The sequence below is a fragment of the Macaca nemestrina genome, chromosome 1 (genome assembly GCF_043159975.1).
Source record: "Macaca nemestrina isolate mMacNem1 chromosome 1, mMacNem.hap1, whole genome shotgun sequence".
Lineage (NCBI taxonomy): Eukaryota > Metazoa > Chordata > Mammalia > Primates > Cercopithecidae > Macaca > Macaca nemestrina.
In genome coordinates this window covers 170,052,517-170,077,968 of record NC_092125.1, presented here as the reverse complement: position 1 = coordinate 170,077,968, position 25,452 = coordinate 170,052,517, and the positions used below count along the sequence as shown (strand labels likewise).

General features: G+C 42.7%; 1 protein-coding gene across 2 annotated transcripts in view; it reads left to right on the top strand.

Moving 5' to 3' along the window:
• LOC105495190 (phosphoglucomutase 1) overlaps window positions 1-25,452 on the top strand; it is a 67,010-nt gene that overhangs the window by 5,293 nt on the left and 36,265 nt on the right. Inside the window, exon 1 of one of the 2 annotated variants that reach the window (XM_011764479.2) lies at window positions 22,936-23,515. The exons of the other annotated variant lie outside the window; for it this stretch is intronic. Within the exon in view, the coding sequence (XP_011762781.1) occupies window positions 23,216-23,515 (300 nt within the window). The 5' untranslated portion in view covers window positions 22,936-23,215. Of the gene's footprint in view, window positions 1-22,935; window positions 23,516-25,452 lie in introns of those variants that run through there. 2 annotated transcript variants of the gene reach the window in all.

Here is a 25,452-nt window from a genome sequence, read left to right as displayed (position 1 = left end):
TTATTTTGTCATTCATATTCGTGGACCCCATTGAATTCTACCCAAGGACGTCTTGAGGTGGGGGGAGGGGATGTAAGCATCCCAAGTTAAGAACCCCCACACTAAACAATGATCCTTTTTTAGTGTCAGGTGATGCCTGCACCAAAATGGGCCTCAAACACATGACCCAGAGGTTGAGGGTCTCATGTTCTCAGAGCAAACTAGTGGGACTTCGCAAACTTCGCCTTATAGCGCAGGAACTCCACTGTCTCCCACTTGAAGTAAACCACCCTTTTCTGAATTTTCATGGAGTCCATCTGCAAACGCTGCTGAAGGAACATGTTTCTGGCTATAGGAGTTCAATTTCCTGAGAAGGAGATAAAAGAACACTGAGCAGGAAGGGGAAGGTTTTGGGACTCTTGGGTAGTTGGAGTTAGGTGGAGGCACCTTGCTACCTTTACTTTAAACCTTATATCCCGGGGGCAGGTATGACTTGGCAGAGAAACACCTTCAAGTCACTTTTTTTTTTTTTTTTTTTGAGACGGTGTCTTGCTCTGTTGCCCTAGGCTGGAGCATAGTTTCAGGATCTTGGCTCACTGTAACCTCTGCCTCCTGGGTTCAAGTGATTCTTCTGCCTCAGCCTCCTGAGTAACTGGGACTACAGGCGCGTGCCACCATACCCAGCTAATTTTTGTATTTTTAGTAGAGACGGGATTTCACTGTGTTGGCCAGGATGGTCTGGATCTCTTGACCTCGTCATACGCCAGCCTCAGCCTCACAAAAGTGCTGGGATTACAGGCGTGAGCCACCGCACCCAGGCCAAGTTACTTTTTAATATGCTGTAACCACCCCCCACCTTTTAAAACAAACAAACAAAACAAAACAAAAAACACTTTTTAAATTATGGTGGGGCCAGGCACAGTGGCTTACTGCACTTGAGTGGGTCACTTGAGCCCAGGAGTTCCAAACCAGTTTGGACAATATGGTGAAATCCCTTCTCTACAAAAAATAAAAAAACTTAGCCTGGTGTGGTCGCAGGCGCCTGTGGTCCCAGCTACTTGAGAGACCGAGGTAGGAGGATCACGTTCAGCCTGCGAGGTCGAGGCTGCAGTGAGCTGTGATTGCACCACTGCACTCCAGCCTGGGGGATGGCAAGACCCTGTCTCAAAAATAAATAAATAAATACAAAATGAATTATGGTGGGCTTTGAACCATTGTTCTCCCCTTGTTTACACTTTCTGATTTTGAATCAGCACTGAATGCCAGGATGGATAACCTATTGTCCTTTCCATCCAGGAGCATACAATCTTTTGGGGGAGATAAGACAGAAGAAACACATAGACATACAAATAACAGAATTAGAAAACATGCTGAGCTCAGAGAGAGAGAACATTTTGGATTGGGAAAGAAGTGCCTGCACCTAAAACCAATTATGTCTTGAAGAGCTGATAGTGTGCGATAGAAGACAGTGGCTGCCCTTCAGGTGGGGGACCTGCCGAGAGAGGTGAGGAAGAGGGAATAGGCAGGACTCTTTTAGAGCCAGGCACTTAGTCACTAAACTATCTTTGTTACATAAAATATTTAAATCAATTTGCTTGGGAGTTTCTCTTTCTTGGCTTCACTAATGCTCTTGGTGAAAAATCTTTTTCCTTTACTTTCTTTTTAATCAAATCTAATGCTAATGAAATTTTGTAGAATAAAAAAAGCATTCTCCCTTTTTAAGATAAAGGGTTTGTTTTGTTTTGGTTTTGTAAACAAGATAACATACAGAAGAGTGCTCTACTGTTTTAGAAAGAGTGACTCATTCAATAAATATTTATTGAACACCTACTAGGTTCTGGGAACTAGGGATTCAACAGTGAATTGAACAAAGTTTCTGCTCTACAGAGCTGTGGGGTTCTAGTTGATCCTGAGAGATGATAAACATGTCAAATGAAGATCAATTCTCTGAAGAAAAATAAAACCCAGTAAAGGGGACAGCATTAGAGGATGGGCTGCTCTTTTTAGTGCAGCACTTGTAAAGGCCTCTCTGATAAACCTCATGAGAGCAGAGACCTGAATCAAGTGAAGGAGTGAGCCATGCAGATATCCATAAAAAGACTTCCAGACACAGGAAGAGTTAGATGGAAAAGATAAACACATATAATCATTTAATATTGTAAAATTATGCTTCAGGTATATAAATGTAGCATACATTATATTGTACAAAGGGTCCCAATATACTATGACATTTTACATATAGATTATAAGTATTATTATATTATAAATTTATCTTGGGATAATAAGATGTATAATCAGCATTGATCAAATATTTAACAATAATTTTTTTCTCTCTTGGACTCTAGGGTAGAGAAAACTTTTCATCTACCCTCTTAGATTATATACTGGGGGACTTGCAAATTAAATGTAAAAGACAAATTAGCAACAAAAAGACATTTGTGGGAGTTTACAGAAAAATGTGACAGGAGGCAGTTAGACTTGGGGGCCTATATATCATCTCAGTAGGGGAAGGCGGAGGAGGAGAAGAGCGTTTGCTGGAAACCATGACTTTAGGAAAGATATATCAGCCCTTAAGAGAATAGGTAGGAGATACTGTAGTTTTATGCCAGTGTCTATTTAGTTATGGCAATAAGAGTCGATCTTCCCTGGTTGTGAAACTCCAGAGTTCCTTTGGGGCACACTGCTTTTAAGACAGATGAAGGAGTTTAGTAAAAAGCCCATTTTTAAATGACTGCGGCTCAAAATAATTTTTATGTCACAGTGGTATAGTCTGGATCCCTTCAGACTTTAGAAGAGCTTTCAGGAGAATGATTTGAGTGAGCTACACTTCTAAGAAAGTGAAGCAGGAAAGTTTGGACTGATCCCTTTATTCTCCTCCAAGTTCCCTTGAGGCCCACACAGACATAGCCAGTTATTCTGTTGACTTTGAAGCTGTGCTCACAGTTGGGATCCACCTTTGAAAAATGGCTCCTGAGTGTGTTAAGTAAGTAATGGCTAGCCGAGGGCTTCAGTTGGGAGGACTGTGGAGACTTTTCTCCCCTGGGGTCCTCAAAGGGGAAAGAAATCACAAGGGGGCAGCATAGGGAGTTGTTTGGAACGGGAGAGAAGGCTGTGCTTAGTGTTGGGATATGTGGATGGATATAAGCTGGGTTTTGTTTTGTTTCGTATTTTAAACTTCAACTGTTAGAAGTCCTCCTTCCCGTAGCTTCTCCAAATCACCACTGAGCTGATTCCCCAAGGCATAAAGAATTAACACAGTGAGTAATGCTAGTTAAGTCATGCCAATAAAGATTTTATCATGAATCAGAAACCCTTGGAAAATTATGTTTTCATATTGGAAAGGTGTTCTTTTTTTCCTCCATTTGTACCCCAAAGTGTTTTGAAGGTTGAAATGCGATAGGTGGTAGGACAGAAATATTTGCTTGACTTGTCCAGTATGCTAATGGTGTTGGAACAGGGACTCCAGTCTTCTGATATTTCATCTGGTTGGTCTTTTCCATAAATAAATATATCCCAGAGCAAGTACCTCTGGGGATTGTTATAATATCCTAGTTAACAGCATGGAGAAACTGGCTTGGTCTATGTTAAGTAGGAGTTTCAGAGCTTTTAATATGTGAGTCCTGTGAGTTTGTAAAAGGATCCCAAACAACGATTTTGGGAAATACCAATCTATACCATGCTGGGTTGATAGGACCATCTATACTATACAAGAATCTTCACAGATTTAAGTTAAGTTTCTTCTTTTTAAACTGCCATTAAGGACATGCAGGGAAGGTGAAATTTTGTTTTCATGTCCATATATACCGTATGGTTTATTTTGGCAACTAATACATGAATTTGTTCTTGGCTGCTTTGAGTGCCCGTGAAACACAGCACTCCTTTCCAGTGGAGGCACCCCAAATTCCTTCCAGTTACCCAGTCAGTACTCAGTGTTCATGGTTCTCTCCATCAAGCCCATGTGTGGCTCCTTGTGTAAACTTCAAGACAAATTATCAGGCCCCCTGTCCCCACTACATAACTATGTATAACTGTATATATAGGGAGAGAGTTACATAACTCTCTCTGTGTGTGTGTGTGTGTGTGTGTGTGTGTGTGTGTGTGTGTGTGTAAAGAGAGGGGATATAGTTGTATATTTACATATGTGGACCAGTCAGTAGCCATAGTAGTGTTAACTTTGTCGCATTGTGCTGGCCCCAGCCATCACAGTCCTGTCCCGGCAGTGGAGTAGGTCCACAGGGAACCCTGGTTCCACCCTCAGGGAGGAACTCTATCCACCTGCTCGTGTAGCAGTGGACATTGGAGAAGGCCCTAAAAGTCCTTTTAGGGCCGTACAGCTTATGTAACCTGCTTCCTGCTGATGAAAGTTGGAGGATAAGAGGCAGGGGTGACTTTTGCAGGCCAGGCTCGTGGCTCTTTCACTGTACAGTACCTTCACAAATTTAGTAGGCTTCTGGCCTATCCTGACCAGTTCCATGTGCTGGTAATCACAGTGAAAGTTCTCACCTAGATAGTTTTGAAACCTAAAAACTTTGACTTGTATTTATTGGATGCTCTGTCCCTCCCCTGATTTCTCTATTACTGATGGTTACCTTGAGATAGGTGGAAAAGATAGGCTAGTATGAAGACAGTATCCTTAATCTGATTTTGCTGGTGGGCTAGTTCCCATTGTCTGACAGAGAATCCTGGGGAATATTTTATTTATTATTATTTATTATTTTTATTTTTTTGAGACAGGGTCTCACTCTGTCATCCAGGCTGAGTGCAGTGGTGTGATCATGGCTCACTGCAGCCTCGAATTCTCAGGCTCAAGCGATCCTCCCACCTGAGCCTCAGCCTGGGACTACAGGCATGCACCACTACACCTGGCTAATTTTTTGTATTTTTGTAAAGATTAGGTTTTGCCCTGTTGCCCAGGCTGGTCTCCAGCTTCTGAGCTCAAGCAATCCACCCGCCTCGGCCTCTCAAAGTGTCAGGATTACAGGTGTGAGCCACTGCATCTGGCCCTGGGAAAGATTTTAGACACAGCCTTTTCTGCTAAGCCTGCTGTTTACCGTATAGCTGATTTAAATTGGTTCCACAAATAGTTGTCATCTCAACTCTGCGATGCCACAAATTCCTGGATTTGGGCAGCATCATTTGCAGGCCACAGTTAAAAAAAAAAAAAAAAAAAAAATTCCCTTAGCAGAGCCCATTAAAGCCCTTACCTGCCTTTATTTCTGTCTGCAGAATGGCCAGCCCTTGCCTGAACTCCCCTTTTTATTGTAGCAAGGGGTAGTCAACAAGCACTCATGTTCTGAGTTCTCCCAACCATTTGTCTCAAGCTACAAATTTGGTTGGCCAGGGGTCTGCCTCCCATGCTATCAGAGGCAACAAATTTTTGCATGCCATAAAAAGCATGCTGATGCCACATGTTTTAGATGCTGTTTTGGTACAGAATACCAACTTTTCTGTTAAAATATAGGTTTGGCTGCTGTTAGCAGAGTTTCCAAATAAAGTGCTTAAAGGTTGATAGTAATGGAACCCTTCCTTTCCTATCCTGAGTGTGGGCAGTCCAGGGCTGATGTGTGGCTCCATTATGGAGAGGTACCCATGCCCCTGTTCTTCTGTTGCACAGCCTTCCTTGGAGCGTTGCTCTCATCTAGGTCTGGGGTGGCTGCCCACCACTTTACCATCATGCCAGTCAACATGCCAGCAGGGGGAGAAAGATTGAGGAAGGCATACCTTTCTCAGAGTTTGAACATACCCATTGCACTCATGTCCCATTAATCAAAACTTAGCCAAGCTCACCTCTAGCAGCAAGGAGTGCTGCGAAATATCAGTCTTATTCTGGGTGTCATCTGTCAAGCTAAACATTGGGGATTTGACAAACTAAATGAAACGGAGAATTGATGTTGGGGAACAACCAATAGTTTATACTATCCTAAGCATTCCTTCCAAATTTGGTGAAAATCACTGTCATTTTCAAGTGGTAGTGTTACAGAGAGAAGACAGAACTTAATTTTATATGGGCAACTAGATTTTTGGAAGAGACCTTGGCTGTCAGTTATTCCAACCCCACATTAGAAAGGAACCAAGGCACAAACATTGCCATTGTGTGAGAGTCTTAAACTACTTTATTGAGATATAATTCACATACCATATAATTTACCCACTTAAAGTGAATCATTCAATATTTTTTTAGTATATTCACAGAACTGTACAACCATCACCACAGTCTAACTTTAGAATATTTCCATGATCCTAAAAGAAAACCCTTACATTAGCAGCCAATCTCCTTCGCTTCCCTACCCCTTCAGCCTTAAGCAGCCATTAGTCTATTTTCAGTCTCTACGTTTGCGTGGGTAGATTTTACATGGACCAAACATCCAGTTTCGGTGGCCAGGCAGGAGAAATTACATTTACCAAGTGAAAGCACAGGAGCATGAGAAGCAAAGTAAGGGCTGTGTTAGGAGCAGCGGAATTAGTATCCCATGCTTCTATGTGCCTTGTCCTGAGCATGGGAGAGTTAAAGATGTCCTCATTCGCCAGGAGCCGCCAGTTGAATGGGGAAGATTGACACATACAAAACCAGACAGTAACCATTAGGTGTTATAAAAGCTAACACAAAAGGAAAAAGAGATGGCCGTGGGAGCTCAGGGCCAGACTGGGATGGACGAGTGTGCCTGGGATGGGTGGTATGCCTGACGAAGGTGTCCTGCAGGAGATGAGTGTGTCTTTCTCGGCAGACTCTCTGTCCACAGCAGACCAGGCTGTCAAAAAAAGGACGCGACATTTCTCCAGGAGAATAGCTTCTTCATTTTCATGAGGGTAAGCAATCAGATTTCTTTTTTTATAAATATATTTGAACTTATATATCCAAATTAGTATCGTACCCTGCCAAATTGCCGCTCTGGGAACCGCGCGTGCACTCCAGTGATGCGTCTAGTGCTGAAAGCATTTGAAACTCCTCTATGGGAATTATCTTTCAGCCAGTCGGTTTATGGGTCACCTAGGAAAACCAGTCACATTATTTTATAGTCATGCCTCATTTTTCACCTAAAGTGATGTAACAAGATTTGATCACCCACTTTATTCATTAGACATGGCTCCAGCCAATTTTTGTCTTTTTCCAAAGTTCAAATCTACTCTCAAAGGATGAAATTTGTCATGACTGAGGACTTTCAAAGAAAGTGCCACAGACAGTAAAAACAGTTCCCCACTAAAAGAGTTAGAGAGATGTCAGCATTGTTTGAATAAATATGTTGTTTCCCAAGGTGATTGTTTTGAAGGAGATAATGCTAATTGAGATGAATTTACTCTGGCATAACTGTTTAAAGGGAGTTACTGTATTTTATACTGTTCAAGCACGTTGACCTGTAGAGAGGAGCTTAGGAGACAGTTCTTGCCGAGGCAGAGTCCAGCATTCTGCTTTCTGCAGCCTACCGCAGTGGTCTGGGGTTACAGTTCTCCTCCATTTTGGTAAACATTTAAACCTGCTTTGGTGAGGCATTTAGGAGCTGTACAAAATGGGAAGGTTTGTTAAAATACAAACAGACAAAATGGCCAAATACCCAGCCCAGACTGAGGAAGAGAATCCTGTCAGCTCTAGACCACAGAACCTGAAACCCAAATGCTAAGCCAGTGCCCACCTCGAGTCTGTGAAATTGTCCCCTGACTTCAGAGGCCAGAAAATGGATCTGGGATGGCATAACTGGGTGGGGACAGGGAAAGGCCTTTTGATTTAGCAATAAAACTATTAGGTTACACCACCTCCATGGGGACTTTGAAAAATGTGTTCTGTGGAACAAGACGAAGTGCATTTTAAAGGAAGATTTGGAAATGAAGCAAAAGGGAAATAAGTGTAGAAAACTCAGATGGAATCAGGGATAAGATTGGCACCTGTCATGAAAGCCCAGCTTCCTCTCTGGGCTGGGCCACACAGTTCACTCCAACTGCTTTGTGTTCAAATCCGTGTCCATGAGAAAATCACTTATCCCACAGTTCGCCATAGATAGCTCCTCCATATGTAGATGTGGTATTCAAAAGAATAATCATAATATCTGCCTTGAAGGATTCTTGTGAGGATGAAATAAAATTTGCGAAGCACTTATTGTAGGGTCTGACCTTGTAAGTGGTTAGTAAAGAGAAGATTCTGATGATTCTACGATTATTGTGATTATTGCAAATACTGAGGCCACTGGAGGGCAGAGGGAGGAGACAAGAAGATGGGCCTAGGGAGGGTCTTTGTGCCTCCTCCCACCCTCACTTTTTGGCTGTCCTATCCTGCCTCTGTCCACACATTATCCCTTGGACTTTATCTGTCAGGCAGAGGTTCACAGTTGCTGTAAATCTCAGCCACAGGCCCACTGATCTGAGACCTTCACCTGGTTTGAGTCACAAGCTAGCAGTGGCTAGCTAAGGATGGATATTTCAGGATGGATCTGTGGAATGGTTACTGGGCCCAGGCCAATGTCTTGCTGCAGATGGGAAGCTGCAAGAAATGTATGCTGACATTTCTGGAAACCTCCTGGGACATGTGGATATGTTCATTTGACAAGCATTGTGAAACACTCTTTGTGTGCCAGGCACTGCGCACAGTGGTTGTGGATATAGGATGAGTAAGACAAAGTCCTTGTGCTTAGGGTGCTCATGCTGGTGAGACAGACACTCCATGGGTAGTTACAACAACATGGTGTGAATGCTAGAACAGACAGTCCCTGACTTACCATGGAATGATGAATAACAGTTGTTCAACTTTACAGTGGTATAGAAGTGATACACATTCAGTAGAAACCATACTTCGGATTTTGGATTTTGATCTTGCAAGGCTAGCAACATGCAAGATGATATTCTAGGAGCAAGCCGCACCTCCCAGTCCACCATGTGGTCCTGAGGGTAAACGACCAGTAATGTACAATACAGGGTACTGTATTTAATAAATTACATGAGATCTTCCAACATTTTATTATAAATTAGGCTTTGTGTTCAATGATCTTCCCTAACTATTGGCTAAGGTAAGTGTTGTGGGCACATTTCAGGTAGGCTAGGCTAGGCCATGATGTTTGGTAGGTTAGATGGATCAGATACATTTTTGACTGATGGTATTTTCAACTTACAGTGGGTTCCAAATGGAAGTCAGGCCACTTGGTGGCTACCTAATTTTACCACGTAACTTCAGTTCATAGTAGTGGCTTGCAAGTGAAGACTTTGAGACTTTGCTTCAAATCTCAGTTTCATAATTAACTGTACAATATCATGTATTCTGCTTAACCTATCTAAAACTGTTTTCTCACCAGTAAAGGGGGATTAATTCCAATATCTGCTATATCGGAGAATTTTATGAGGATTGAATGAAATAATGTACATACAAAGGTTTTGTGAACTCTAAGGTGCAACTCAAATATAAATTATTTGGTTGTTTTTAAAACTCCACTATTGCTTCAGGAAACTCACCCCACTGGGCTAATTCAAGCCTCTTGCCAAAAACAAATCTCTACACACAGTTTTGTCTAGTTCCCTCGAAGTCCGAAACTCAGACATGCTAAAGAATAATAAAAAAAAAATTACAGGCATTATGCCATTTTGAGACTCTTACTAGAATATCAAAATTACATCTTTTATGGTAAAATTTATGTTAAAAGTATATATAATCTTTGATGTGAGATCTGAGTTTGATTCCTGGACATGCTAGTTATTAGCTGTTTAATCTTGGGCAAATTGCTTGAGCCGCTTCTTTACTCATTTGTGAAATTAAAATAATACGTTGAGGGGTTTTGATGGGAAATACAGACACTTTAAACTTCTTGCAAAAGGTTTCCCAGCTATTACCCCCTCATTTTAACTTCTCTTCTTCCCCGATTTGCCAATGACCTGTCAAGATGCTCTACACCTGTTAGCTTATAAATTTCAGAACAGAAATGTCTTTCTTACAGAGAGTGTTTCATGCACAGAGCCTTGGGGGAGGGAGAACTTGTTCTATATAACTTTAGGTTTTCAGTAATATGTCATCAGCCTGATACTCACTTTTCTCAAAAGAACAAAGCAACCAGCCCCAAAGTAAGCAAAATTGATCCTGAGTGGCTTAAGTACTGGTTACGGTGTTTGGTGTTTGTACGCCAGGTCTACCCCTTATGGTTTTAGGATAGTGGTTCTGGTAAATAGTTGGTTGGGTACACTTGCTCCAGAAACCTCCCTGAATAAGATTTGATGGGGGTACTTTCCATCCCTGAAACATTTACTGAGCATTTCCTTATTGCTCAATACAGTGCTGTGTATTTGGGGCATGCAGCAGTGCGTAAAACAGTCTCAGCAAGTGGGCATTTCAATATAGTATGAGAAGTGCCTCGTTAGGGTGTATTGAGGGCCCTACGGAGGGGAACACGCAGGGGTGGTCAGAGGAAGCTTCCCAGGGGAGATGTGTTTAAACCAAGTCCTGAAGGATGATGAAGAGGAAGCCAGGAAAAAGTGCAGACACGGGGGTATGAAGAAGACATTCTATGTAGAGGGAGCAGCACTTGCAAAACAAGGAGGTCCTTGTAGAAAGTAAAACCACAGCCTTAGACTGTAAAGCAGGACTCTTCCTAACTCCAGCATTGCAGGAAGGGAAGAGGGAGGCCGCCAGTGACTCAGCTGCCATCACACAGGTCCTTAACCCCTAAGGCTTTCTTTTATATACAGGCCAACCTAAGGCCCAGTCTGGGAATTATCCTAAGGCCCAGCCTGGGTATTCTCTTATGGCCCAGCCTGGGAATTCTCTTATGGCCCTGAGGGAAGGGAGGATCTTGGAGACAGGATCAAAAACCTAAAAAGCTATCTGTAGGCCGGGCAGGATGGCTGGCACCTGTAATCCCAGCACTTTGGGAGGCCAAGGCAGGCAGATCACGAGGTCAAGGGATCAAGACCATCCTGGGCAACATGATGAAACCCCGTCTCTATTAAAAATACAAAAATTAGCTGGGCGTGGTAGCACATGCCTGTAGTCCCAGCTACTCGGGAGGCTGAGGCAGGAGAATCGCTTGAACCAGGGCAGGTGGAGGTTGCAGTGAGCCGAGATCACACCACTGCATTCCAGCCTGGCAACAGAGTGAGACTCCGTCTCAAAAAAAAAAAAAAAAGAAAATGCTATTTGTAAGGAGGATTGGGTTGAAGTATTTGCCCAGTAACATATTAAGGCTGTCAGGAGCTGGGCATGGTAGCTCATGCCTGGCCTGTAATCCTAGCACTTTGAGAAGCCAAGGTGGGTGGATCACTTTAGGTCAGAAGTTCCTGACCAGCCTGGCCAACATGGTGAAACCCCATCTCTACTAAAAATACAAAAATCAGCCAGGCATGGTGGTGCGTGCCTGTAATCCCAGCTACTTGGGAGGCTGAGGTAGCAGCATTGTTTGAACCTGGGAGGCGAAGGTTGCAGTGAACCGAGATCGCGCCATTGCACTCCAGCCTGGGGAACAAGAGTGAAACTCTGTGTCCAAAAAAAAAAAAAAAAAAAAGGCTCTATCAGTTTGCTTTGACTCTTATCTTTCTTTAACCAGCAGGTTACGTGACACGTAACACCATCTGTGTGTGACCTCCTCTCTTCACTGGGGCAAGCCTTCTAACTTGGGTCAACTGGCCTGAACCCATATGTAGAATGATTGATGTTCACTAAGTTAAATTATACATTTACAGATGCAAAAAAAAAAAAATTAGACATACAGTGTGGTTGTGTTGTATCCTACTGCTCTAATATTAGGAAAGGGGCTGGGATGCTAGGTCAGCTATGACCCTCTTTTCCTTTTGTTTGCATTGGTCTCTATTTCTCTCTTACTCTCACCACTTTTCTACCTCATGTTGAGTAGCGCCATGAAGATCCCTCCTTCATCACTCTGCCTGCAGATATCCTGGGAAGCAATGTAAGCTTTCAGCCTCAACCACGCAGACTAACCAGCTCTACTTCCTTCACTACTGCAGTTTCTAGTTCTGTTCCTAATTGCTGCACAAGACTTTGTGCTATTGAAACTACTTGGAATGCCAGTTCCCAGGCGGAGTGCCCTCTGTTGCAGACACCTTGTGCTTTGGGAATTTGTCTGTGATTAGGGGAGTAATTTTCTATTTGAGGTTGGTCTCAGGGAGGGAAACCACTCCTGACTACTGCCTGAAAACGCGCCTCCGTGCTCAGAAACAGTAATTACAGGGGTCCTTTGATGCTCTCACTTAAATATTTTAGTTACTCACACATTTATTGACTATCTATATGTGCCCAACCCCATTCCAGGTACTGAGGTTAAAAATGAGTGAGATGCAGTCTCTCTCTCTCCACACCACTGAGCAGAGGAGGAAGCTTGTTTGTACATATGGAGCCATGGCCCATGCAGGGTTATTTAGTGCTAGAAACCAAACACTCTGAAGCAAAGAAAAAGTGTAGGGGGTTGGGGGGCAGGGTAGGGGAATAGTCTACCCAGAGTGCCTGTCACTCAGAGCAGCCGCTCTGCTGCAAACGGAGTTGGCCTATTATTATTGTTATTATTATTTTTTTTTAGCACTTAGCAGTTTCCTAGGGCTGCCATCTGCCATAACAAACTGTGCGGCTTAAAACAATGGATATTTATTCTCTTGCACTTCTGGCAGCTTAGAAGTCTGGAATCGAGGTGACAGCAGGACCATGCTCCCTCTGAAGGCTCTAGGGAAGAATCTTTCCTTGCCTCTTCCTACCTTCTGGTGGTGGCTAGCGATCCTTGGTGCAGTGTAACTTCAATCTCTACCTCTGTCTTCACATGGCATTCTTCCCTATGTATCTCTTCTGTCTCTGTCTCCAAATTTCCCTCTCCTGAATCCTGTCATTGGATTTAGGGCCACCCTAATCCAGTATGCTCTCACTGTAACTTGATTACATCTACAAAGACCCTATTTCCAAGTAAGGTCACATCCCCAGGTACCTGGGGTGAGGACTTCAATATATCTTTTTTTTTTTTTTTTTTTTGAGGGGGTGGGAGTAGTGCACTATTCAACCATGACATCTATGCTCTCTCCACCAAATGCAGGTGGGTTTTGTACAGGCACCAAAGCACATATACTTTGCACTTGGGCAATAACCCTTTGGGAGTCACTTGGGATCTATTTCCTCTTAATTTTCTTCAAGTTTAAACAAATTTGATCATCCAAAGGAGCCATACATAGCCCGATGATGAGAAACATGAGCTTTGGCATTAAAACTGGTATTGAAGCCTGCCTTTCCAATTTATTGTGAGTCCTTGAGCAACTCATGTAACTTCTCTAATCCTCAGTTTCCTTATCGGTAAAATGGGAATAGTGAGAATCCTACACCACTGAGTTGTTATTAAGCCTGCATGGAAACCTACATGCAATGATATTCACTGTGCTGAGCGCTTTACATGATCTCATATAATCTTTCCAACAACTCTTAATTGATTGGTATTTAGACGCCTGTTTTACAGATGCAGAAATAGAAGCTAAGTGATTTGCCCAAGATCTCCAAGATACTGAAGAGTATCAAGAGTTGGAATTTGAACCTGGATTTCCACTGTGCTCTATTCCTCAAGACCCTTTTAATAGTTATCTAGCACTATAGTCTAGGGGTTCCTAAACTTTTTAAGTGAAAGTCCAACTTTTTATATCCCTAAAGCCTAGCTCTCACTGAAGCCTTGATTGGGGCCAAGAGAGAATGCCTTGCTGCTGCCCCCACGAGCCACCGTCCATCTCAGGAATTCCCACAGATGTCCACATTTACCCACATGCTGTTTTAAAAGCTTTTGTTTATTGAGTATTTACTGTTCACCTGGCTGCATATTACATTACGTGGAAAGGTAGCATGATAGTTACGTGTCTGTGCTCTGGAGACAGACTGTGTATGAGCTGGTGTCTTCTTAGAGCAAGCCTTCTCACTTGGGTTGGCCGAATCAAATCTATATGTAAAATGAACAATATACAGTTCACTAAATCAAAGCCCATCTCCACAGTCTACCTGACCTTGGACAGATGACGTAATCTCTGTATCCCCCATTTTCCTTATCCCTAGGATAAGTGCTGAGAGTAATAAGCCCCTATACAGTTGTTGTGAAGATTAAATAAGTTAATGCTTGTAATGCACTTGAAACATGACCCAGCACATTGTGGCCTACTGAATTTATCTTCTACTATATACAGCAACCTTTGAGCAAGCATCATTGTCCTTACTATTTTACAAATAAAGAAACTGAGGCCAGAAAGGCCATATACCACTAGAAGGTTTGAGCAAAGCCAGGATTCAGACTCAGGCCTGTTTAACTCCAGAGCCCAGTGGTTAGAGCAGGAACTGTACTTGATTCATCTTTAAATCCTCCTTCTGCTACCTGTCCCATTCCCCCAGTGCCTGGACCATGGGGGATGTTTAATCAGTATTTATCTCACAGATAAACCCATTGCATCTGTGCCCTCCTACCTGGGCTTACCTGCTTTCGAGATCAGCGGATGTGTTAGAAGGAGGTGATCAGTCCTTATCAATACCTCTTTCTGTTTTTAGTAGTTTGGATAACATTTATTGAGTGGCTACTATATGGCCAGGCATTGTGGTAAGCATTTCACACATACTTTTCCTCATTTACTTTCAGAACCTTTTAAAGGAGGCTTCACTCTCTCCATTTTATAGAAACTCTGGCTTACAGGGACCCCATAGAAAAGGATGTTCCCTCTTTGTGGTCACCTTCATTCATGTCCTTTACAGCTGGACGTCCAATTTTGGCCAGACCATATAATTGAAAATGATCTTAGTAATGAGACAGACAGAAAATAACCTCACCATTTCTCTCCTCCTCTTCTTCTTCTTCTTTTTTTTGGAGACGGAGTCTCGCTCTGTCGCCCAGGCTGGAGTGCAGTGGCCGGATCTCAGCTCACTGCAAGCTCCGCCTCCCGGGTATACACCATTCTCCTGCCTCAGCCTCCTGAGAAGCTGGGACTACAGGCGCCCGCCACCTCGCCTGGCTAGTTTTTTGTATTTTTTAGTAGAGACGGGGTTTCACCGTGTTAGCTAGGATGGTCTCGATCTCCTGACCTTGTGATCCGCCCGTCTCGGCCTCCCAAAGTGCTGGGATTACAGGCTTGAGCCACCGCGCCCGGCCTTTTTTTTTTTTTTTTTTTTTTTTTTTTGAGACCCAACCTTACTCTGTCGCCCAGGCTGGAGTGTAATGGCGCAATCTCGACTCACTGCAATTTCCGCCTCCGGGGTTCAAGTGATTCTCCTGCCTCAGCCTCCCGAGTAGCTGGGATTACAGGCCCTGCCACCACACCCGGCTAATTTTGTATTTTTAGTAGAGACGGGGTTTTGCCTCAAGGCAGATCACTTGAGGTCAGGAGTTCTCTCCTCTTCTTAAAAGCCCCAGAGTCCCACCATATTTTAATTATTTGATGGAGGGCCAACCACTGCCTGCCACAAAACTTAAAGGGGCACAATTTCCCTTGTGATCTTGGTGAAGGGAGCCCCTAGAGTTGTGCAAGGCAGCTTTGGGCAGAGGTGAGTGAAGCAGGCACTGCTTCAACCCCTTATGAGGCTGCTGGCAATCTTGCTTGTTTTTCCGTTTTCCACCACAAGAGGGAAACATACGACCATGAATGATTTGAAAATAAAGCGATTCCTTAACTGATTCTCTTTTTACCACAGAATTTTAATAATTGTGCTCCTGGTAAGCTAGAATGGGGAGAGTTCTTCTGTTAGCGCCAAGTGAATATTCTTAAGGGATTGAAATTCAGATTGTCTTAAGAATTCTCCAAAAAGGAAATAAAAGAGACATAGAAAAATGTTACATGAACCATATAAATGGCTGTTTTTATAGGTGAAAATGGTTGAATATGGGTCATTTCTGATAAAACAGGAGACTTCTTCACATGTGCTTTACTTATGAAAAGGGGTTCCTAAGCCTTGCGCATCTTCAAATTGAGGAGGTTGTTTTCAGATGTAACCACATGGGTTCAGAATGGCAATTGTGCAGATGGGGAATGCCTTCCATGGCTTCTCTTTGCCCTCTGAGTGCTCATAGCTCTCTTGCAGGCTTCCAGATGAGTACTTTTTCCTCCATTTTAAAATGATTTGTTGACTTATCTGTCTCTCCTTCTGCACCAAAAGTTTCCTGGCAGCTTGAGTCTTCCTGAGGTGTACAGTGCTTGGTGAAATGAATACAACACATCGGTTTATATAGGAAATGTTGGGTAGATGCATGGGTGAACAGATGGACAGCCAACTGATGCATGCTAAAGGTTGTGCACTCTCTGAGGAAGCTGTTTTGTTTGTTTTTATTTCCAAATCTACTTCAGGAGTCTTTGTGTACATGGGATTCTGTAGAGCTCTAAGCCATCTGGCCCTTGTAATTCTTCTGACCTTGTACCTTCTTCCAATTTTAACGTATTTTCTCCTTTTCTTTAGAGAACATTTCCTAACTCTACTAAAATGCACACAGCCAATGGCCCGTCCCAATAGCTGGGTATGAAACACACCTGCATGTTTTCAGATTCAGAGTAGTGCTAAAGGCTAATGCCTATGCAGGGCTCACAGAGCACTGGAACCAGCTGGTGCTAAGCTCTTTACATTTGTAAACACTTGTCTCTTTATACAGCAAATCTATGCAGTAGCTACTACTTTCAATCCCTGTTTCAAAGGTGAGAAAATAGAGGCACGAGGAGCCTATGTCCCTTGCCCACGGTCCCCTAGTCAGAAAATGGTACTCGGCCTCTCTGCTGGCTGTGGACTGAGGGAGCTCAAAGGTGAAGGGGAGGAAGTGTTCTCTCTTCCTTTTCTTGCCTGTACGGGACAGCAGGTAAGGCCTGGCTCACAGCTGGCAAACAGGACCCAGGACCCAGCTGGCAAACAGGACCCAGATTTTTAAACATTTACGGAGCCCTGGTCAGCCCTGTAAAGAGATGTAAGTGGCTATAAGTAACAGAAGCCCAGTTAGGGTTCAGTCAGCCCTCGTGAAGCCTGACGTGCAAAGACTGCACACGGAGAGAGGGGCGTCTCCTGCAGCCCTGAGACACAGGCAGTGGGGCAGATGGACTTCAAGACCCTGAGACACATTTTGGGAGACCAGGCGGGCAGATCACTTGAGGTGAGGAGTTCGAGACCAGCCTGTCCAACACAGTGAAAGCCTGTCTCTACTAAAAATTAGCAGGGCATGGTGGCACATACCTGTAATCCCAGCTACTCAGGAGGCTGAGGCACGAGAATTGCTTGAACTTGGAAGGCAGAGATTGCACGACTGCACTCCAGCCTGGGTGACAGAGTGACTCTGCCTCCAAAAAAAAATAAATAAATAAAAGACCCTGAAACAAGAGGAACCCAGGCAGCGTCTCCTGTTGATCTCAGCACATCTGTTTCATTTTCTTCTCTCTCTGCTGACCCATTTGTCAATGGAAGTTAGGTTTCTCACTGTGTTATTATTATTATTTTTTTACAAACTCATTTAATCAAGTATCTATGAATATTTCAAATTTTTAAGTCAAATATTTGTTTTCTTTTAAAATTCCTTGTCTAATAAGGAAAACTTTTCAAGTATTCAAGTTGTTCTCACGTAGTCAAATAATAACAGCAGATCCTTGTACAGGGCATATATAGCAGCTCTGGTTTCAGAACTATCTGTAAATTACTTCATTCAAACATGACTACAACAAGTAAAATAGAGCTGCTACCATTATCTCCATCTTGGCAGATGAGGAAATGGAAGCACAAAGAGGATAAGTAACTTTTTCAAGATCATATTACTAGTAACTGGTGGAATAAGGGTTCAGACCCTGTCTCTTTGGCCTTAGAGTCTATTCCCTCAAGTACTACAGTATACTGTCTGCATCTGATGACTTAAAGTTATAAATATAATACAGTTGGCCGGGCGCGGTGGCTCAAGCCTGTAATCCCAGCACTTTGGGAGGCCGAGACGGGCGGATCACGAGGTCAGAAGATCGAGACCATCCTGGCTAACATGGTGAAACCCCGTCTCTACTAAAAAAATACAAAAAAATAGCCGGGCGCGGTGGCGGGCGCCTGTAGTTCCAGCTACTCAGGAGGCTGAGACAGGAGAATGGCGTAAACCCGGGAGGCGGAGCTTGCAGTGAGCTGAGATCCGGCCACTGCACTCCAGCCTGGGCCCCAGAGCGAGACTCTGTCTCAAAAAAATATATATATATAATACAGTCCAAGTTTTCTGGAATGTTCCACTAATGTTTATAATTTTGATAAAATTCTTCTAATACCTCCTTAAACTTGAAATCCTGTCTAAATAAGTAACACCACCTGCACATTATGAACTGGACCCACACGGCTAATCTTTAGATAAACTCATATCCCACATTTCTTAAATGTATTTCAAATACCAAATATACCTAGTTTTCCCCCACTTATTCCAAAATTATTAATACTATGTTTATTTTATTATTTGTATCCTATGTGATATACTTCATCATCTGTACACTTAATTTTAAGAGAGTATGTTTTAAAATGCCAACTTAAAAAACCATTCTCTCACCTGAAGTGATGAGGGGTTACCTTTCCAGTTGAATTGGGGTGACACCAGCTGGGTGAGGTGTGGCTTGGCCAAGGGTCTGGATGTGGAGGCACCGAGTCCAGAATAGTAGCGCCAAAAGGAAGTCTCCAGTGGCTTGTGTTCCCAGCCCCTGTTCCCCGATTCTCAGGTCTGATGAATCTGCAAGCCCTACCTATGTGAGAAGATTCATCTAACCTATTTTTTGCTTGATTCTATTTCGAATTCTTTTCTGATTCTTCCCGTATGTCGGATCCATAAGTCTTAGAGATGTATGAGTGATCCAGAGTCGGATCCTGCATAGCTGTCACGGACTCTCACATATTGTCAGGCTAGTAGCAGTTCTGTGGATATTCTCATGACTCAACTGTTCTTGGCCCACAGCTCATAAGTTTACCTGTCTTTCTGGTTCAAGGGCTAACCTAATCTGACTAGTACACTTTTGAGTCCCAATTCTAGATTCCAAGGAGAGAAAACATGAGTGGTCCAGCTTTAGTCAGGTATCTACCCCTTTTGCTCATGGCCTGGAGTCAGGGTCCTGGAGTAGAGACATGGCCCCAGGCCTTCACTCTTATGGAATAGTTGGGGGACAGTTCTCAGAGAAGGGAGGGGATGAGTAGAAAGCACAGTATGGAAAAAGGGTCAGAGGAAAGAGGTTGTTCAAGGAGTATCTTCACGGTAGGAGAGAGGAAAAAAGAAATCAGTGCTCCAACTGGGCCAAGAACTCAAAGTTGAAGTTGTATGTAGAAAGCTGGCAGAGGAATGGTGCTGGACGAGATCACATTGACTGGGACCCTCAAAGCCTACCCAGCTAAGGATGGAACCCTTTTTGCAAGCCTTGGTTAATCTTTTTCCGGTCTTCCTTCTCCAAGCTATTCAAGGCACCACTGCCAGCCAGTCAACTTTCCAAAAACATATCGGTTTATATTCTTTTTGCTTGAAAATTTCCATAGCTCTGCAGCACTTACAAAATAAAGTTTAGTACAGTTCACAAGGCTCCATAGACTTGCCCCAACTATTTCTCCAGTCTCATACCTCTCACTGCAACCTCTTGAGAGCCACAACTCTGTAAATACACCTTCAGGATAGCACCAAGGCCACCACGCTGTGATGGCTCCTTTCTGATGTGAACTTTATGACGACAGAGGCCCATCCCCCTTTGTTTCTATCTCCAACCCCACTCAGAACGTGGAAAAAAAAATTTTGTATCTTTACATCATTTTCCAGTTCATAAAGGCTTTCCTAGACATTCAGTGAGGCAATCTTCACAAAACCCTTGGGAGAGAGGTATGATTTCATGAGGAAATTGAGGCCCAGAGGGACGAGGGGCTGGCAATGATTTACCTTATACCAGGCACGGTATCGGGTGTTTTCACATGTGACCTGTGTTCAATTTTCCGAACAACCTTCAGAGCCATCCCCATTTTATAGGCTCAGATGAGTTAAGTAACTTGCTGTAGATTGTACCTCTCATACATTTTACAGTGAAAGATTTGAGCCCTAGTTGTGTCTGGCCACTGAACCTGTGCCCTTTCCATTAGAATGCAGTACCTTACCTGGGGCTGAGCATTTACTACCTGCTTAGTTACTGGTAGCTGGAGAAATGAATGACTGTTTTTCACTCTTGGGGACAAATTTCAAGCCGTCTGTAACAGGCACCTGCAGCTATCACAACCATAGGGCCTTGAGCTGGGGGGCTGATTAACCCTGCTGCTTTAAGCCAAATTTCTGCCTTTCTTTCTAGTGCTTATGCCTGGAAATAGGGTTATCAGGTCCATCCCTTATGCCCACTCCTGGGACATTTGCTAAAAAAGAACTCGGTGTGAAGAGGTGAACCCATTCAGGCCAGCCCTCCTATGGGGCCTGGGACATCATTATTAACTGTCCACTAAATATTTTTTAGAGAAACATAGAAAAGAAAGAGTGAATAAAGGATTGGTAAGTCTACGGTTTCTGCTGTGTTCTACTGGGAAGGTATCACTGCTGATGCGAATGGGAGCTGGAGTCTTTGTGAGGCTGGGAGCAAAGGGGTTCATAACTCTGCCATTGTGAAATTGATTGGGCCCAAGACCAGTATGAAAGTTCCTTGTCTGAAGGGAGTAATCCTTAAATCCCCCATATGGTTTAAATGTAATTTGTGTCATTGTGAAGGAGTACTGGCAATGCAGGCGAATTCATTAGGCCAAATTGGGTTCGCTATGCTCGACAGTAACGTTTCTGAAGATGAAGTTCAACCTTTGCTGGAGAGCCGAAACAAATGAGTTTCTTAATAGCTGCCCCACTTAGTCTGAGTGTCTTAGGAAGCTTAATGTTTTTAATGTCTCTTCTTTTTTACTATACTTCACAGTCCATCTAACATTGCTGCTTCTGGTAATATTTTTATATGGGGTTGAATTCTGTAGTGTTCATAAAATTATGATCAGGCCCATTTTTAGAATAGAAGCTTTTCTAGGGCAAGGATTATGTCCTTTTGGTGTAGTATTGCATATTGACAAACACCATGCCTGGCATGTGTCATTGCTTAAAATGTTGCTCTCATAGTTCTGCCTTCAGAAAGAACTTCACTGAGAGACTGGCAGGCTGCCAGCAGAGACCATGCTGGAGTGTGGTATATTATGTGGGCAGAGAGGCTTTGGTATGGGATGTGGGAACATCCTTGTGCCCAAGTACCCCCAAATTTACCCTGGGATTTCAAGATCTCATTAAGAAAACTACCAATTACGTGGTTGGTTGCTCTGTTATTCCAAAGAAAAGATTATTGGAGTGATATTTCATAAATCTGGATCTATTATCGAATATGTCAAGACACACATGCCAGCCTAATTTACAAGCCCATATAAAACCAGAGAAAACTTGGCACAGAACTTACAAAATAGGAATTTAGAAAATCATTTATAGTAGAAAAACAGTGGTTATGTAAACTGTTAATAAAGCATGCTTGCTTTTTCAATTAATTTCTAAAGAATTTGACTTTTTAAAACAAATTAAGAGCCCAAAATAAGCTATAAAAAGTAGTTGTCTTTTGCCTGACAGGTTTTCAACGTAATAAATGTGTTTTGTGAATTGTGTTAATGTTATGTCTCGAGGTATTTCCTGCACATGGGCCAGGCCCATTTGTCATTTGAAGGGGGCCAGGCTCCCTTGCCAGTGGCCTACTTTCCACTCGTGAGCCCATTATTCCTGCTGGTCTTCTGCAGAGCAGCCTTGGAACACAGGCGCATTCTTGACAGAGGGCAGTTGGCAGCTACCAGTGCATGTCTACTTTCAGATGCTGCTTGACAAGTTAGTATAAAAAGACTCAGATTTTGTTGCTCAAGGGATGATTCACTTTTCCCTCGAAAACCTTAATTCCTCAGTGCATGCGTGGTCTGTCGTCCAGGCTGGAGTGCAATGGCACCATCTTGGCTCACTGCAACCTCAGCCTCCGAGGTTCAAGCAGTTCTCCTGCCTCAGCCTCCTAAATAGCTGGGACTACAGGTGCACGCCACCACGCCTGGCTAATTTTTGTATTTTTATTGGAGACAGGGTTTTACCATGTTGAACAGACTGGTCTCGAACTCCTGACTTCAGGTGATCTGCCCACTTTGGCCTCCCAAAGTGCTGGGATTACAGGTGTGAGCCACCATGGCTGGCTGAGAACACACATGTTTGTATTTAAATAGATCAGTAATAAAATCTTGGGGATTAAATGGAATTGGATATGAAATTTACTTAGGTAAAATGTTTTTAAACATCCTAGACTCTTCAGATACAAAGGACTTAAACTGCTTCCCTAAAAACATTTTGTTAAAAGTCAAGTACACTTAAAACTGAAAAAATTTTAAAAATCTTATGTTCATATTTTTCCAAATAATAACTTGATCCAAACCTGTGCACTCAGAAAAACATATATATATATATTTTTCCGTGTTTTGCTTACATTTTTAAGGACTTGGTGCATCCTCATGCCTGCTTTTTTGTATATTCAAAGGAATGACCAAGCTGTTGGTTATTCAGGGCAACTTTGGAGGTATCTGTTTTTCTAGAACTGAACACTATTTTGTTAAATCTTTGGTCGCCAATGAATAAATCTGTTAGATGATTTTTTTCCTGATAGATTGCATGTGTGAAGTAAAAAAAATTTCTTAGGTATCAAAATGACAGTGATGTAAGAAAACCAGGGGTAACTTGAGCTCCCTCACTTCCATTTTAAGATTGACCTTTAGCTTGCTAGGTGGCATGGAGCAACTCTAGCTGCAGATGGCCTTCTCAGAGATGAATGCCCAGAGAGGCTCTGGTTTAAGGGGTGGCAGGAGCAGTGAGAGCCACACCAGGGTGTCTTGTTCACAAACCTGCTTCGTGGGACTGCTTTTGCCCTCTTTGCCTGGGCTCTGATTGTAGAGCCTGGCAGCCACCTGGTGTTTACAACTGAAGTCGGCTGCATGCAGCACTCCTTGGAGCTATCTCTACCCTAACGGGGAAATGAGACAAAAATAATTGAAGGGTATTTGGCTTGGTTAAGTGGGCAGAAGTGTCCTCATCAAAACAACTTTGAAGACCTGCTTTGTGTGTGGGTGCGAGTGGGTGTGTGGCCCTTAACTTGTTCACAAGGGACAACAACAAGGAATTAACCAAGCTTTCTCATTGAGAGTGATCGTCCAGGCAAACCCTCTATTTTAGTTACTCATACGACACTGTTGCAGCTTCAGGTTGGACAGACCTGTTTTGGAGTCCCTTGACTGCTTTCTGGACACCCTCACTGAGCCAGTCGGTGGAAGTGAAGGATGAGTGATTTTGAAGAATGGATTTCTGGGACGTATAGAAAAATGGAAGAAGGTCCTCTCCCTTTGTTGACTTTTGCTACAGCTCCCTACCACGATCAGAAACCAGGAACAAGTGGATTACGGAAGAAAACCTATTATTTTGAGGAAAAGCCATGCTATCTGGAGAATTTCATTCAGAGTATATTCTTTTCCATAGACCTAAAAGATCGCCAGGGATCATCACTGGTGGTTGGTGGAGATGGGCGGTATTTTAATAAATCAGCAGTAGAAACGATAGTGCAGATGGCAGCTGCCAATGGGGTGGGTATATGATAAGTATTGTTATGTTTCTGGCTCTCCAAATAACCTCTTAATTTTACAGAAGTATACAAATGTACAAGGATTTATATGTGGTATACACTTCAATTCTACTAACATCCGGTTAAGTTTCATTGTAACTTTAGTGATTGTATGTTGTGAAAATACTTGAGAAATTACATTAACCACACCGGGATACAGGAATGTTAAGTTCAGCTTCTTAGGTATTATGCTCTGTTCTATTGCTCGACAAAGTACCTGTTGCTTTTTAGACGTTTAAAGCACACTGCCGGTCTTAAGCTGTTTTATCTACATTCTAACTAGCTTCAAGGGGCACCCTGTCCTATGTAAGAGGGCTCTACTGAATGGTGGAGAGAAGAGGATTTTGTTTTCTTTCAATGGCTTTCTTGTTGAAGTTCAGTCACTTGTCAAACAGGAAAACAAAAGCCAGGGCATGCTGTTGTTTATGGATCCTGGTAGTCATGCAGAAATGCTAGGAGGAGGTTGGAAAATGTTAGGTGTGAGCCTTTCGAGAGGACCTGTTACAGGGGCACCTGCTTATAATGACCTTGGACACAAAGAAGCCCTGTGCATGGTGAATTTGTGCAGCAGGGTAGAGATAATAACTCCTGTAAGACTATAGTATGAGGAGGCTCTGCTAAACCTCTGCATCATGGAAAACCGTGTTGGCTGGATTAAGCAAATGAGAAGGAATATTGTACCAGAAAGCATTGATCTTGATAATCTAACAGTTCGCACAGCCCACTGGTTTACAGGAAGGTGGGCATCAGAACATTGATGTTTTTTGCTCTGCAAATTCCTCTCAGGGACCAAAAATATATTTTTAGTGTTTTAGATAATGATTAGCAATTAGTTGGAGCACATAGTCCTTCAGTACCTGCAAATTTTAAAATCTGTTGTATTTCTTCTCTGGAAGAGATTCTGATTCTGACAAGATAAAATTTAGTATTGCAACTAAATGTGTTAGACATTCATTTTCAGTGTATTTTCAAAATACGCTGAGCAGGTGTGTTTGCGAAAGCCAAATTAAAACAAAGCAAAACAAAATAAAATGTACCACCACACGAAATTTAAGTGTTTGTAGATCCTATTGTTTATAATGAGAGTTTTCCTGATACTCAGTTTCAGAATCTGAATGCCTCTCATGTAAAAGTTGCTGATAAAGCACTCAAATATGAAATTATTATGAAGCATACACATTTTTAAGATAAAATGTGACATGCCATAAATTTTTTCTTTGAGGAGAGCTGCAAAGGGAATGGTATTAAGATGCTTTTAATCTTTGGAGAGGGAACGAATGGAACATTATTTCTCCGCATATATCTAGACTGTTGAGTGGATCTGGTACCCTGTCCCCTTTGCTGTGATATATTTGGCTCCATTTCATTTTTGTGTGGAGCTGAAGGATGTGGAAGAGGTGGTAGGAATGTGTAATTCAGGCAGACTCTACAGACTTTCTCAGATTTGCCCTCTGAAGGTTTACTAAATAATACATTTAAATGATAATAATTGACTAAATATGGTAGCTGCCTATTTGTTAGAGCTGTTGGCAGCCCAAGAATATTTTCAAGTCTTTTCAAGGTAAGCTTAGAGGTGAGAGCCACCTTATTAAAGATAGCACTGCATTTAAAACACTCATGCTAACCAACTGAATTGCTTAAAACATTAGTGGACTGATAAAGCACTTCAATCTGATGCACTTTAAACCTATGAAATTCTAAAGGGTTTGATTTCTTCTCTGTCTAACATATCCTACATTCTGACTGTTTTAACATGCCTTTGATTGTGGGTAGGGCTGCAGGGAGGAAATCTAAAGGAAGGATAATTATTGCCACAGATTTTGACAAAAGTTAATGCTCCTTTCTTATCTTCATTAATAGCCACTGTGCCCATAAGCTGATTCTTGGAGGGCTTTTCAG